At 53.8% G+C, this 15,321-nt stretch overlaps 1 protein-coding gene across 1 annotated transcript in view; it reads left to right on the top strand.

Moving 5' to 3' along the window:
- Positions 1 to 15,321, top strand: part of RASGRF1 (Ras protein specific guanine nucleotide releasing factor 1) — a 73,299-nt gene that overhangs the window by 22,078 nt on the left and 35,900 nt on the right. Inside the window, exons 3-5 of the mRNA XM_040969151.1 lie at positions 1,974 to 2,121; positions 7,951 to 8,043; positions 9,961 to 10,214. Of these exons, the coding sequence (XP_040825085.1) occupies positions 1,974 to 2,121; positions 7,951 to 8,043; positions 9,961 to 10,214 (495 nt within the window). The remainder of the gene's footprint in view (positions 1 to 1,973; positions 2,122 to 7,950; positions 8,044 to 9,960; positions 10,215 to 15,321) is intronic.

Here is a 15,321-nt window from a genome sequence, read left to right as displayed (position 1 = left end):
TGGCAGGGATGAAGTGAGATGAGAGGCTGTGGGTGGAGACTGCGGCTGGCTGTGGGAGGGACAGAGAAGAGGGGTTCACAAGGGATCCAGGGATAGGACATGAAGTAGGGGACCAAGGGCTAGATCTAAGGACAGACACAGCCAAGGACGCCAAGCTTTCTCTCTGAAAGGCATGTGCCTTTCGAAGTCCCTGCTGGGATGGACCCAGGCACTGCCCACCAGGGCTAGGCCCTCTTCAACCAAGTTAACACTGACCCCAACAACAGCCTCCTGGTGCTGTCCACAGAGGAAGGAAACCGAGGACAAGTCATTTGATCTCCCAGACTTGTTAATCTGCTAGGTGCCCCTACCCTACCTGGGACTCTTCACATCTATGTCACGCCAAGACGCACCAGTGATGGGACTGGTCTCTCACACCATCACCCCCAGGGATGCCTGTCAATCTGATGACACCTTGCAATTCAACACCACTGCCGCTCAGGCCCCCATGCAGGCCTTCTTCCCATTCTTACCTTTTGATGTGTGTGTCCAGACCACTGAGCTTAGAATCAAAGGCAGGGGGTCTCTTCCTCCTCCAGGAAATACTTCCTGATTCCAAGTGTCACAGCACTGACAGCCAAAGCTGTACCACATGGCATGGCACTCAGGTGCACCTGGTACAGGTTCTTCAGGTGCCCCGAACAATGAGACAAATGTGGATGAGGACAAAGTTCATGAAAAATGGAATTGGAAGATGAGTCTAGGGCCTGGCACTGTGGCCTAGCAGCTAAAATCCTAACCTTGAACATGCACTGGGATCCCATATGGGTGCCGGTTCTAATCCCGGCAGCTCCACTTCCCATCCAGCTCCCTGCTTGTGGCTTGGGAAAGCAGTCGAGGACGGCCCAAAGCCTTGGGACCCTGCACCCATGTGGGAGACCTGGAGGAAGTTCCTAGCTCCTGGCTTTGGATTGGTTCAGCTCTGGCTGTTTGGTCACTTAGGGAGTAGATCATCAGACAGAAGATCTTCTTTTCTGTCTCTCCTCCTCTCTGTATATCTGACTTTCAAATCTTTAAAAAAAGATGAGTCTGTTTGGATGCAAAAAAAATATTAAAATCCACGAATTTTTTCATAGTATTCACATTGAAATTTTATTTTTGAAAGGTAGAGTGACAGGGAGGAGAGACAGGGAGAGCAAATCTTCCATCACTCCCCAAGTGACTGCAACAACCAGGGCTGGACCAGACCAAAGCCAGGAGCCTGGAAATCCATCCGGGTCTCCCATGTGGATGGCTGGAGCCCAACTACTCAGGCCGTCTTGTGTTGCGGTCTCCCCTGACACATCAGCAGGGAACTAGACTGGAAGTGAAGCAGCTGGGACTCAAACCAGCACTCTGCTATGGGACACTGATGCTGGCATTAACTGAACGCATTGAAACACCAGTCCCTGTGTATGCACTCCCCGTGAACTTCTTGTAGCCCCTCCTCTGTGTATCCTATAGAACCTGACACCCCCATCCACGTGGCACATGTTCCCCAAGCTTCTTCACCTGCCAAGCCTCAGGCCCTGGGATCCATGAGCAAACAACTCAGACATGTCCCAGGCTGCAGCAGTGTGGCCACTGCTGTGGACATGGGAACCTGGATGCTGTCGGGACCCCCAGGAAACCTGGGAGCCACCAGAGAGGACATGTTGGACAGGGTGGCTTTTCAACCAGGGCCCAGAGCTGGCCCAGGAGAGAGGATGGAGCTAAACCAATGGAAAAAGGAAAGAGCAGACATGTTTGCGAAAGAGCAGAGACCTAGCGGGAGAATGCTGTGTGAATGCTGTGAGAATGAAAGTGAACAAGGCAGAGCATGCCCAGGCCCAGCGGGAGTGGCCAGAGGTCTGAGTGTGGGGTCAAGGGTTTGGGAAAGGAAGAAACTGTGAGGTCACCAGGGAACAGTCTGGTAACTGCCATGTCACCATGTGTCCTGTCTTATCCTCGCACAGCTACCGGACCCTGGCCACCGAGCATGAAGCGCTAATGCAGAAGTACCTGCACCTGCTCCAGATCGTGGAGACGGAGAAGACAGTGGCCAAGCAGCTGCGGCAGCAGATCGAGGACGGAGAGATTGAGATTGAGCGGCTGAAGGCGGAGGTGGCTGTGGGCAGGGAGCTCCCCGGATGGCATGGGGAAGTGGGGCAGACCGGGAGGGCCCTGTGTGCAGACTAGCTCCACTCCCAGCTCTGCCTACAGCGTTTGGAGCAAGGCCCCTGTGAGATGGGGCTTTCTTCTCCTCACTGTCAAGGTTGTGAATGTGAAGCAGGGTGACCCACGGGCATGTCCCTAGGTGACTCTGCTGATGCCCAGGATGGGCCCAAGACTCAAGAGGCTGAGGGTGGCAAGCAGGTGGTTCTAGTGAATCCCACCCCACCCCAACCTCCTGAACAACAATCTGCATTTTTTTTTATTTTATCATTTTTTAAAAGACCTTTTTTTAAATTTTTTTATAAAAACAAGTCGGGTTTATGGAGACAGAGAGATGACCAGAGCTGAGCCAATCCAAACCAGGAGTTTCCGCCAGGTCTCCCACATGGGTGCAGGGTCCCAAGGCTTTGGGCCATCCTCTACTGCTTTCCCAAGCCACAAGCAGGGAGCTGGATGGGAAGTGAAATAGCCAGACACAAACTAGCACTGATATGGGATCCTGACACTTCCAAGATAAGATCTTGGCCATTGAGCCATTGTGCCAGCATTTTTAACACCATCCCGTGTGATTCCAACTCATGATAAAAGCTTGGAAGTGTGGCCCTGCTCCTGTCCCTTCTCCAACCCCCCACAGGGTAAACCTGACCATCCTTCATCCCATCAGCATACTCACAGACCTCTAGCAATATCACAAAATGACTGTGGGGAATGAGGGGAGGACAAAAACCATCAATCTATGGGATGAGTCGGCTACATACACGATGTGCAGACCCAAGTGCCAGGCAAAATGCAAGGCCCAGGTTAGGGTCAGGCAAATCTCCTTCCTTCCCTCAACTGCAACCTGGCTAAGGACATGCATCTAACAATGCCTGCTCCAGGGCGGGCAGGGTTGTCACACTGAGTCACATGAATGCTGAGACTTGTGTCTGTGCCGTCAAACTCCACCTCCAGTCCCCCCTACCAGGACCTGGATTAGAAGAGGACCCATGGTGCCATCTTGCCTGGCACTAGGCTGTTGTGAGATGGGATGCCTATTGGGTATCACCCACACCTCCATCACCAAGGCTCTGGCGAGTGTTAGGAAGTGGGTGTTTGCCGGCTGAGTTAACCCATGGGCTGTCTGCATAGGGTGGCAGAGGTCTTGGGGTGCCAGAGTATGGGGAACAGGTAGCTGAGAACCCATCCAGTGAAAGAGGTGAAGGCGATGAGAGGGAGGACCACACAGGATGGGGTATACACCATGGGCCATTCAAACTCCACTTAGGAAACGATGCACAGAGGAATTTCAAGATGCCCAGGAGGAACCACTCAGAGAGCCTACATCACCTGCCCAAGCTCATGGGGTGGAAAACCCACAGGTCTCCTATCTGCTTTCCCATTTTCCTAGCCTGACACAGCCCAACTCCAAGCTGTCCCCTCAGCAGTCCATATGGCTCAAGCTGGGATCAAAGCAGAGAGCTCTCCTAGCCCCGTCCAGGTCCCCAAAAGCAAGCAAAGTCCTACTGAACACAAACCCTCCTTCTTGGGGTCTGCTGGCTGTGGCCTGCCTCTCTTCTGGCCCATACCCTGTACCCACTGTAAGAGCCAGCTCCATGTCTGCTGTCCCACCCACCCTGCCTGGCAGCAGCTTTCCACCCTTGCCCTCTTGCCTGGTACGTAGTAAACGCTCAGTGAAAGTTTGACAAAGAAATGAATGAGTGAATGAATGAATGAAGGGAAAGTCTCACTCTGGTGGGGGGTGCTAGAGATGCAGGAGTTTGCCCTTGCAGGTTTGGCCAGATCAGGATCACAGCAGAGCTGGTTGTTGCAGCCTGTGTCAGGAAGTGAATGATCCACAGCCCAGGGAGGCTTTGAGTTCCCCTGTTGACCCTGGGAGAGCCAGTGAGTCAGGAGTGAGCATGCATATGCGCAGGGGTGTGCATGCATGCACTCACGCACGTTTCAAAGCCATTAGAGACCTATTTGGTGGGAATTTGGAGCAGGGCTTCCAGTTGCATGCCCTGCCCTGCAGCCAAAAGATGCTTTTAAAGGCAACTTGAAGAGATCAGATTAGGAAAGATTTCTTGCTCATGCCTGAGGAGGTAGCCTCAGGTGAGCAGGATGCTCTACCATCCTGGCGCATCAGAGGTGGATACTGTCTGAGGAGATGGCAGAAAGAGGAAAGACCTCAGGCCATGTGACTCCCTCCAGCAGAGAGGTGCCCAACTCAGACCACTGACCCCAGATCTGTCCTTGTTGCCACCTTCTTCCCCACAGGAAGATTGTCCTCCCACATGGCTGCTCTCTCACCCAGTGACCCAGAAGGGAGTCAGGAATTCAGTCTTGGTCTTCCGTGTGGGTGGCAGGAGCCCAGTGGATTGAGCCACCCCCTGCTGAGCCATTCCACACTCCCAGGGTCTGCCTTAGCAAAAGGCTGGAATCCAGGAGCAATGCCACAGCTACTCCAACATGAGAAGTCTTCATTGCTAGGCCAAGGACCCTGCCCTGCACCCTTTAGTCAAGATCAGCCGTGTGATCTGCAGGGTCTAGGGCAAAATAAAGAGGCATGTCTTCTAAAAAGGTCAAGGTAGCAGCAGCAGACCCTTGACCCTGCTAAAGGTCACCCATCCTCAATGCCAGCCTCACTCTCCTCCCTCTGTCCCCTCTGACCCCAGCTATGTAACAGGTCAGTGACAGGTGACAGTGCTTGCCTTCCCCTGGGATGCTCAGCTTGGCTCCTTCTGCCATGTTTTCACCGCTCCTTTCTCCCATTTGTTGGAAGTGCCCTGGCAGAGGGGAGACAGGTGCTGAGGACTAAGTGCTCATGGGCACTCATGATGCTTTCTTGGCTCTGACTCCCAGATGAACAGCTCGTGAAAGACCTAAAGAGATGACTGTGGGCTCCCCATCTCTCTTCCCAACCCCAAGCACCTGCTATTCTGGCACACAACCCTATATGCCTCCGTTCACAGTATTCCCTCCTCTCAAATCGCTCCCTTCCATCGCCTGCCCAGAGGACTCCTATTCATCCTTTAAAACATCTTCTGGACAGCCTTTGCCAAGACCATGGTGAAGTCCTCCCATCCCTTGACCCCCACATCCAGCTGGGAACCCCTCTAGGGAAGGGGTCAGCATTGCCACTTGCCTCTCTGTGTCTCCAGTTCCCCCATGTGTATCCAATGCAGAGGCACCTTTAGGATGTGTTCATGGATGTGGCACAGACGGAGACAGGGGTGAGGGGGCCAGAGGGAAGGCAAGGGCTGGGTCTTGTGGTAGCTGTTTATAAAGCAGGACATGCAAAGATCCTGGGCCACTTGAAGAAAGAAAAAACACCTGAGTCAATTCCACTGTTAGTTCCCATGCTGAGGAAATGCACTATGGATTAGAGAATGTCTCCCCAAGAGAAGGGCGCAGGACAGGGCAGGGCAGCAGCCAATGACCAGGGTCTACAAGGGCTTAGATACCCAAAGAGGAGCCTGTCACCATGACCAGAGAAAGCCAGTCTGCAAGTCGCAGGCGAGCAGGGGCCAGTGGAGACACCAGGTGCAGCGTCAGGCAATGTGTCCAGGGCAGGGGGAGGGACACAGTTCATTTGGCCATTATTAACAAGTGTCTACCCAAACAACCAGCGGCCAGGGCAAGTTCATTTCCAGAAAGCACCTGGCAGCGTTTGGGGAAAGGTTGGCCCTGGGGGTTCTCACAGCCTGGGGCTTCTACCGCCCTGCCCTCTCCCACTCCCCAGCTAGACTTCTGCAGGCTCCCCAGGTTCAACACCTTGGGGCGCTTTGTCCACCCAGCCTGCTGCTTAAATAAAGGTGCCCAGGATGCCAGAGTTGCCTGCGCTTGCAGCATGGGGTCTGACCTAATTGCAGCTATTTTTGCCCTGGTCCCTTGCTGAGCACATATCCTGGAATGCCTGTCTCTGAGAAGCACACGGCCATTATTAAGTATACACACACACACACACACACACACACACACACACACACACACACACAGCATTCTCAAGAGAAAAGGGGAGCTCTGAGCAAACCCCCAATCAGGCAGAGGAAGCGAAGTAGTTCAGAAGGGGTGTTAGCAGATCAGGTAAAGGGGCTGGCTGCACTTGGTGGTGTCTGACCTCACGGCAGGGGAGGGGACACTTTAGCCAAAACCAGCATTATTTCACTGTGCAAATATTCCCAAGGGTGCTGGAAAAAGGAGGAGGGGAGGCCGGGAAGAGAAAGGGAAGTGGCTCTCCGGAGGCGGCACCCATGTCTCAGGTATTTTCTTTCAGCTGTGCTTCCAACATTGACGGGTAATTTTAGCAGGCAGGAGTGGAGAGCAGGCAGCTGCTCCATTTTGCTTTCAAAGTGCTAGATGCACTCAGTCGCGAGAGCCCATTCATTCTGGCTGGGCCAACGACCTTGAGACGGCCCAGCCGCGCGTCCTGAAGAGCCAGCATTTGTAGCTATTATCTTGAGACGCGTGGGACTTCGTGGTCCTCTGCGCAGCCAGTGCTGCCTGCTCCTGCCCTCTGCTCCTGCTTTCGGCGGCGGTGGCTGCAGCTCTGATCCTTTTTAAAACTCACTTATCTAGCAAGCGTCCAAGGACGCGTGGAGAGCAGCCTCCTGCTCAGGCACAGGGAACCCATTAATGAATGAAGTGCTTGCGGCCCCCTCCTCCCATGACGCTCGCTGGTGGGGAGCACGAAGGAGGAGAGACACAGCATGCCAGCATCATCAGGAGGAAATCCTGGGGGCCCTAACACGGGATGCACGTGAGGACCTGCAGTCCCCAAAAGGATGCCCACAGGAATGGCTGCACAGCATGCCTGCAGGTGGCTCTCTTTGCAGCTTCAGCCCTGGGTTTCAGCAAGGCTAATTTTTGATACGTCCAGAGTGTTCATTCTGCTTTTCCTGGATCAGTAGACTCCAGATCATGCTCCCACAGGCTTCTAGCTCCTAGCAGTACCCAGGACAGCCCAGGGAAGCACCAGCCAGGCCAGCAGGCCCTCTGGAGGATGCCTGCTGTTGTAGCTATCTAGGAGCAGTTCTGCTTGCAAAGCTAAGGGGAGTACCCACTCATCCCAGAGAGGCTGGATGGATAAGCAAACTGCAGGAGAGGGACAGGGTGGAATATTACTCAGCCATCAACAGGAAGGCAAACCTGACACTGCTCCCTGAGGATAACACTAAGCAGAGCCAGCCAGTGGCAGAAAGCCCAGGACACCTGTGTGTGAGTCCACTGTTAGCGGTCAAGTCACAGAGACAGAAGGGAGGGGCTGGGGCTGGGCGATCTGGGGGACGTGGAGCTGCCACTGCAGGGGACAGAGTTTTCAGTTTTGTGCAATGAGGTGTCGAGGAGTTTCTGGGTGGTGCTGGGGACACCAGCTCAGCTTCCTGCTAATGCAGACCCTGGAGCACAGCAGGGGCTACTTGAGGTGGCTAAGATGATCAGCTTTGTGTTTCACGGCACCTCTATTTTCCTACAATAGAAACTTCAGTATAGAAGGGAGCAGTTGCATCAGGTGGACAGTCCCAGAGGTAGGACAAAGCTCTCAGATTCCCAATGAGGCAGCTGCAGCAGCCCTGGGAACAAAGGGGACTTGTCCAGGGTCACAGACCCCCAGAATGGAGGGGGGAGGAGAGAACAGATGGGGCAGGGGGCGGGGAGAGGACGTGTCTGCTGGACACACAGAGCGGGGGTCACCCTGGAGCCTCACTGACTCCCAGAGAAGAGAGGAGGCACTCAGGGGCCACGATGTGCCCGGTATGGCTGCCCCTCCTGGCTGGCGACAGACCTGTGTTTCCCTTGCAGATCGCGTCCCTGCTGAAGGACAATGAGCGCATCCAGTCCACCCAGACTGTCGCCCCCAATGACGAGGACAGTGACATCAAGAAGATTAAGAAGGTCTGCACCACCCCTCCGGGAGGAGGGGACCTTTTTATGTTCCCCTGTTGTCCCACTCTTCCCCGGGGACACTCCACACACCCACCCTCCCCAGGTCCCTTGCCAGCCTATTTTTTTTGGGGGGGGGAGGTTTCCTTAGGAGTAAAGATAGTCCATTCCAATTTCATAGATAAGGGGTTAAATTGGGGTTCCAGCCAGGCACCCCCAGGCCTTGGGCTCTCAGCCGGAACTGTCTTCACAGCACCAGGCAGCGGCATCCAGACCTCCTCGGCCACACCCCCACCATCCCCCCTTCGCATGCAGCCCCCTACCACTGCCATGCACATACCACCTCCCACAGCTTCCACCTAAGACCCCAGCAGACCTCCTCAGCATGAGTCCAGCCCCTAAGGCCCCTGATGGACACGTGCTGCCTTTGTCCCATTAGGGCCCTGGGGGGGTCACATCTCAGGAGGTACCAGGCATATTCCCCCTCCACAAAGCCCCTGAGAGGGCATGAGGCAGAGGTTTGCTTTGCAGCAGGTCAGACCTGGGCCTGGATAGCTCCTGAGCCCTGCCCCACCCCCACATCTGCCCCCAACACTCTCCCCAACTCCACATGGAAATGCATGTAGACCCTTCACCAAGTTATCACATGAGCCCAGCTCACACTAAGAAGAGCAAGGAAAACCAGAGACTCCTATTGGTTAAGGTACAAAAGGAGCCCAGCATCCCCCAGACGAGAAGTTGCAAGATGGATCCCCAAAGTTCAGCCACCGAGGGTTTGGGGGTTTTCCAAGCCACATGGTCTCTTGCATGTGTGTTTGCTCTGAGTGCGTTGCAGCGCCTGCAGATCCAAACACTTTACCCAGCACTTGGGGTTTCTGTCTTCTCAGAAATAGAAACAGCCAACCTTCGTTAACCACTTTCCACACGCCAGATGCTATTCCCAGAGCCCTGACGCAGACTCATTTAATCCTCACCGAAACGCCCTGAGGTCTTCATGATTAGCTCCATCTCACACTCCGGGGGAAAGCTGAGCCACAGAGAGAGGCGAAGGATCTCACCCAAGGCCGCACAGCAGAGCGGTGGCAGAGTAGATGCCATCCCTGTGTGCCTGGGCCTGGAACAGGGAGACATACAAGGTCCACCTGGGGAGCCGCGGAGGACCCCCGCCCCTACCCCTGTCTTCAGAGACACCTGCTGAACTCAGCAAGGCCTTGCTTTTCCACAGCACACAACCCTGGCTGCTGGTGGCCTCTGTAGAATACTTGGAGGAGCCCTTCTGCCTGCCCCCATGTTCCCCTCCCCCAACCAATGTCCACCCAAGGCAGCAGCAGTGACCAGGAGCTAGCTGGGTGGGCCCCCTCTGTGGGTGCTCAAGTGCCTGGTACAGGCTGCTCTGAGCAGTTCAACTCCAGGACAACTCAGTCCAGTGTCCACAACCACCTCCCCAGGAGCTGTCCAAGAGGCCCAAGCCTGAGATTAGCCAGCATATCATGTACCATTCAAGTGGGTCCTCACCCTCTCTCCGAATGAGCTGTAAGAGAAGCTGCTGGGCTTTGTGGGGGGTTCACATCACAAGACCAGACAAGGTGTGAGCGAGCAAGCCCCGGCCTGCCTCCATCCTTGAGCCACTTCCTGTCATGGAGATCTGGACCAGGGATGCCTTTGATGTAACCGAGGACCTTATCAAAAGGCAGTGTGCAGGGGTGGGGCCTGGGAATCTGCATGTCTGACCAGCGGCACTCTGAGTCCAGCCCTCACCACATTAGCCCTAGCCTATACATAGCAAGGTTGGCTCCAGGGAACACACGGCACAGCCAGACCCAGGCCTAGCCCTCCCCACTCACCAGACAGCCAGCCTTGGTCCCTGCCCTCCAGGACCAAGGACGAGCATGGCCAGCCAAAATTCAACCTCTCGGCCCTGGCCTGCAGGTGCAGAGCTTCCTGAGGGGCTGGCTGTGCAGGCGGAAGTGGAAGACAATCATCCAGGACTACATCCGGTCCCCGCACGCCGACAGCATGCGCAAGAGGAACCAGGTGGTGTTCAGCATGCTGGAGGCCGAGGCCGAGTACGTGCAGCAGCTGCACATCCTTGTCAACAACTTCCTGCGCCCGCTGCGCATGGCCGCCAGCTCCAAGAAGCCGCCCATCACACACGATGATGTCAGCAGCATCTTCCTCAACAGGTGTGTGCCCCGCTAGCGTCCGGCCTCGCCTAGCCCTGGTCCAGCAGCCGGGCAGGTGCCATTGTGACACTTGGCACTGAATGGGGACATTGGGGTTGTCCCAATCTGGGAAGATATTGCTTGGAGGTCAAGGTCACTGCTAAATGCCCTTCCAGGCTCAGGACAGGCCCTGCCCACAAAGACTCATTCCAGCCTTGATGTCAGGGACCCTGGCTTCACCTGGGTTCACCATTTTTATTTCTTTGACATTATATGCGGGCTTTTGTCTTTGTAATTTGTCAGGGTTTTTTTTACTATGATTTATTTGAGAGGCACCAAGATGGGAATAGGCAGACAGAGAGCTCCCATCCACCAGTTTGTTCCTGACACACCTGCAATAGTTGGAGGTTCTGCCTGGCAGAGTCTGCACTGTCAGAGGTGGTGGTGGGGGTTTGGGGGACAGCTCAAGGTAGAGAGCCCATGCCCTCCAACTCAGGCACCTCACCAGCACCTCAGTCATGGGCCCAATGTCCGCCCTCACCCCAATCCACCCTGGGTTTAAACACTGTGAGTTATCTTAATCTATTTTGTATTGCTAGAACAAATTTCCTGAAGCAGGGCATTTGATCTAGAAAACAGATTTGTTTTTGAAGACCCGAGAATATGGCTCCTGGTGAAGGCCTTGGGACAGATAGCACAGGAGATGGTATGCGAGGGAGAGGAGTAGGAGGCCATGATGGAGTTCACAGGGCACAAGGGGGTCACAAGACATGAGAAAGGTCAGAGGGCTTGAGAGGGGTCATCACGGGGCACAAGAAGAAGCAGGACAGGAAAGAACCATGCATACTGTCTAACAACAACCAACTCTTACCTGATTTAACCCTCAGCAAGACCATTCCCACTCCAAGAGACCACCATTAATCCCTTCCCTAAGGCGGGTCATGACCAAGGTGTCACCCATAGGCCCCACCTCTTAAAGGTGCTCTACTTCTGGCCACTCCTCCCCTGGGCATCAGCCTTCATCGAGTTTGGTGGGGACCAACCCTGTGCAAACCTCAGCACAAATCAAGCTCAAAAACTGCAGTAAACCACGTTCCAGTCTATCTTGACCTAGAGGTCAAGTTCGAATTCAGAAATCTTGGGCTCAGTAGCATTCTACCCAGCTCCAGGAGCTAATACAGGGTTTGCATGACAGTGGAAGACTGAGCTGACAGCTGCTATGCAGTCAACCTCTTCTGGAGAGAGCGACTTTGGGAAGTGGTTCCAATCAACCACTTGCTGGGCAAGGAAACTGTTTAAATGGCAGAGAAGCAGCTAAAATGAAGACATGTAAATAGACCGTTACTTACAAATCAATCGTCGTGTGCCCCTGGATGTTCAGTCAACTGCATTTCTCCCAGGCATATTCTTCAGAGTGAAGACACCAGCTGAGGAGCCTGCATCTCATAAAACGGCCTGAGCCTAAGTCCTGACTCTGCCCCCAGTTCCAGGTTCCTGCTGGTGTGTGTCCTGGAAGGCAGTGGTGATGGCTCAAATCACCGGGTCCCTGCCACCCAACAGGAGAGCTGGGTTGGGTTCCTCTCTCCTGTCTTCAGCCTCTCCGGCCATTGCAAGCGTTTTGTGGGTGGAGGAAGAAATGGACCAGTAGGTAGAGAAGTTCTATTACCCCGTCTCTTTTTCTCTGTCTCTCAAATAGATGAACTAAATATTCAGCATTCAGTCACTCCACTAATGCCAACAAGCACAGGTATTCCAGACCCTGTCCTCTATGCCCCGCTGTTCTCCCCGCTTCCCTGCCAATGGAGTGTGGCAAATGGGCAGGTGTTCACCTGCAGGAGGGGCCATAGGTCATAGTCACACATAGGTCAGAGACTCGGGCGAGAGATTAGAGACTGGAAGCTATTGGGGACAAGGGGGACATGGCTGCCACAGTGGACATGGGCGTGGCCTCCCAGAAAGGGACATTGAAAGAGAAGCAGGTGGGAGGGGAGCAGCTTTCAGCCTCATACGACCCACAAATCTTTGTGCATTCATTAGAACAAAGAAAATTATCATTATCGTTTTAGAACACCAAGCAACAATCTTTTAAAAATATTCATTTATTTTTATTGGAAAGGCACATTTACACAGAGGGGGAGAGACAGAGAAAAAGATCTTCCATCTGTTTGTTCACTCTCCAAGTGAACAAGCGAGAGGAGTTGAACTGATTCGAAGACAGGAGCCAGGAACTTCTTTCTGGACTCCCATGCAGGTGCAGGGTCCCAAGACTTTGGACTGTCCTCTACTGCTTTCCCAGCTCACGAGAAGGGAGCTGGATGGAAAGTGGAGCAGCCAGGACATGAACCAGTGCCCATATGGGATCCCAGTACACGCAAGGTGAGGATTTAGCCACGGACACATTGCACCAGGCTCACCAAGCAACATTTATGCCCCAGGACGTCCAATGGGCTTTTAGATTAAGCGACCCCACCTCCACCAAGAAACTGGGCTCACAGACTCTCCAGCGTGAGTTGCCTGCGGCTCTGGTGCACCCAGGCATTGGGAGGCCAGGGGTTCTGTCCTTGCTGCTGACCCTGGACCACATGTCCGAGAGAGGCAGGTGACACCCGTGGAGATCCATGGGAAGCAACACCGCCATTCTATGCCATGTGTCCTTTCCTTGTATCTTTCCATCACCCCATTGCATCTGCAGATTACCCTGTAACATTGTGGGTGCTGCACTGGCTGCCCATTTGTGAGGCTTTTGCTCCTGGCATAGTGAGTTTAAAAGCATTCTAGACAGCTCACAGCACGTGTTAAAAAAAAATTGTGGTGGGGGAGAAAAATCACATCCTGATTTGGTTTTTAGCTTTTAAAAAACTGAGTGGTTCAGGTCAGATGCCTTTAGCCAAGAAGAGGGAGAGAGAAAGGGGACTGTGGCCTTCTCAGGACAAGGGCAACCATGACCTTCAAAAGACACAGGGCGGCCTCATGAGACCTCAGAGGGTTGGTCCAACAGCCCCCACGAGTGGTGCGGCACAGGAGGCACAGCCCCACCCCCGCCTGCTCTTCCCCTTCTGTTGTTAAGACGAGGCAGTCTGTGTAAGTGGGGTGCCCAGTAGTGGGTAAGGGAGAAGAGGAAGAGGTTGGTTAGCAGTGGCCCTGGTACTGGACAGTGAGGGCACTGTGGGCCCGGTTTTGATAAGTGTTTATGGAAAGTGGCGGAGCGTTCTAATAAGGGAGGAGTATTCATGGGGTTTTCTGGGAAGTAGACAGAAATGCCCAGAATCTGGCTACCACTCCTTCCATCTTTTTCTTTTTTAAAATATTTATTTATTTTTATTGGAAAGGCAAATGTACAGAGAGGAGGAGAGACAGAGAGGAAGATCTTCCATCCGATGATTCACTCCCCAAGTGGCCACAATGACCAGTGCTGCACCTCTCCGAAGCCAGGAGCCAGAAACTTCTTTCCGGGTCTCCCACGCGGGTGCAGGGTCCCACTGTTCTGGGCCATCTTCGACTGCTTTCCCAGGCCACAAGCAGGGAGCTGGATAGGAAGTGGAGCTGCCGGGATTAGAACCGGCACCCATATGGGATTCTGGGGGGTTCAAGGCGAGGACCTTAACTCTAGTCTATCACACCGGGCCCTCCACTCTTCATAGTTCCCATGTTTGCTGTCATAGCAGCTGACAAGTGCATCATTTAACTGATGTATTGCAGTGAAGGTAGAATGAGCTGTTGGCCAGTCTAAGTCAGTGGTGGCCCTTCAGCTGGTATGAGCCAGGTCCAGGCAGGGGTCTGTGTATCTCCAGAGCAAGGGCCATCCATCCTGCATCTTATAGGAAGTGTTCTTTCCAGCTGACTCACCTGCTCCCTCCAGGCCCTTGTCTCTGGCCCCATCAGAGTTCCATGCCTTAAGCTTAAGCAGCTGATGAAGGGGAATGGTCTGTCTTCTGCGACTTGGGTCTTGCTTTTTGGGGGGAAGGAGGGGGCGGGAAACAGAGTTACAGAAGAGAGAAAGAAAGAGAGCTCTTCCATCTGATAGTTCATTTCCCAATGTCTGCAACAACCAAGGCTGGGCCAGGCCAAAGCCAGGAGCCGAAAGCTTCTTCTGGATTGTTCATGTGGGTACATGGACCCATGAGCTTGGGCCATCCTTCACTACTTTCCCAGACACCTTAGCAGGGAGCTAGGTCAGAAGTAGAGGGCCAGAATTGGAACTGACTCCCATTTGGGATGCCAGTGCTGCAGGCAGTGGCTTAACTCACTGCACCACAACGCCAGCCCCCTACAACTTCTGACTTCTTCTGTGGTGTACATACCTCATTATCCTTGCCTACTCAGGGCAGACCCATGCCTGGTCTTGGGTCCCAGTGGTGGAGCAGTTGGACTGGGAGTTGGGTCTAGTTTAGTGACCATTAGTTGGAAACCTTGTGTAACCATCACCTTGACATGGAATTGTTGGATTCTAGAAGTGACAAACTTGACAAGTGGGTTGAATAGACATGGACTGATAACCAGTAGCCAAACTATAGCCCTTAGAAGTTCTCAGAGGACAGAGCCAGGTGACAGGTGGTAGAGCATCCTTTACCACCTGCCAGATGAGGTTAGCTGCCAGCATCCCTTGCCCAAAGGTGCATAGTCATTAAGCTTGGTCATAAATTTCCTGAGTATCTAATTCCACTGTGCCTGAGTCACCGTTACAGGTACAGCATTACAGCACCTACACCACCTTGTTCAACTGGCAGTCAAGGGCAAGCTTATGGTCAAGAACCACACCTGCCAGACAGCCCAGACAAGTCTCCCTGTGACAAGGAGCCTGGTCTGTGGTCAGGGGCCCTCTTGTCCAAAGTGAGATCAGTTTTCATAGTTGCTTCCTGGGAAGCAGCACTCCCCAAAGGGGCTGCTAATCCCATGGCCCTAACCCCAATGTATTCCAAAATCAACCCAATGACTGGTCTCTCCCAAGTCATACTTGACAGGTGGTAGACGGAGACTCCATGTGGAGCCACACTTTCCCCCACCCAGGGAGACTGTTGTCGGCAACCTGGAGAAGGGGTTGGCTTTGGGGTGAAGGGGTTGTCTGTGGGGTGGGCAATGAAGGCCAGACCAGTGATGTCTGCAGTCATGTGGTTGTCCGGGTGGATAG

The sequence above is a fragment of the Ochotona curzoniae genome, unplaced genomic scaffold (assembly GCF_017591425.1).
Source record: "Ochotona curzoniae isolate NIBS_2020 unplaced genomic scaffold, NIBS_Ocur_1.0 scaffold_4701, whole genome shotgun sequence".
Lineage (NCBI taxonomy): Eukaryota > Metazoa > Chordata > Mammalia > Lagomorpha > Ochotonidae > Ochotona > Ochotona curzoniae.
This window is presented reverse-complemented; position numbering and strand designations above follow the sequence as displayed.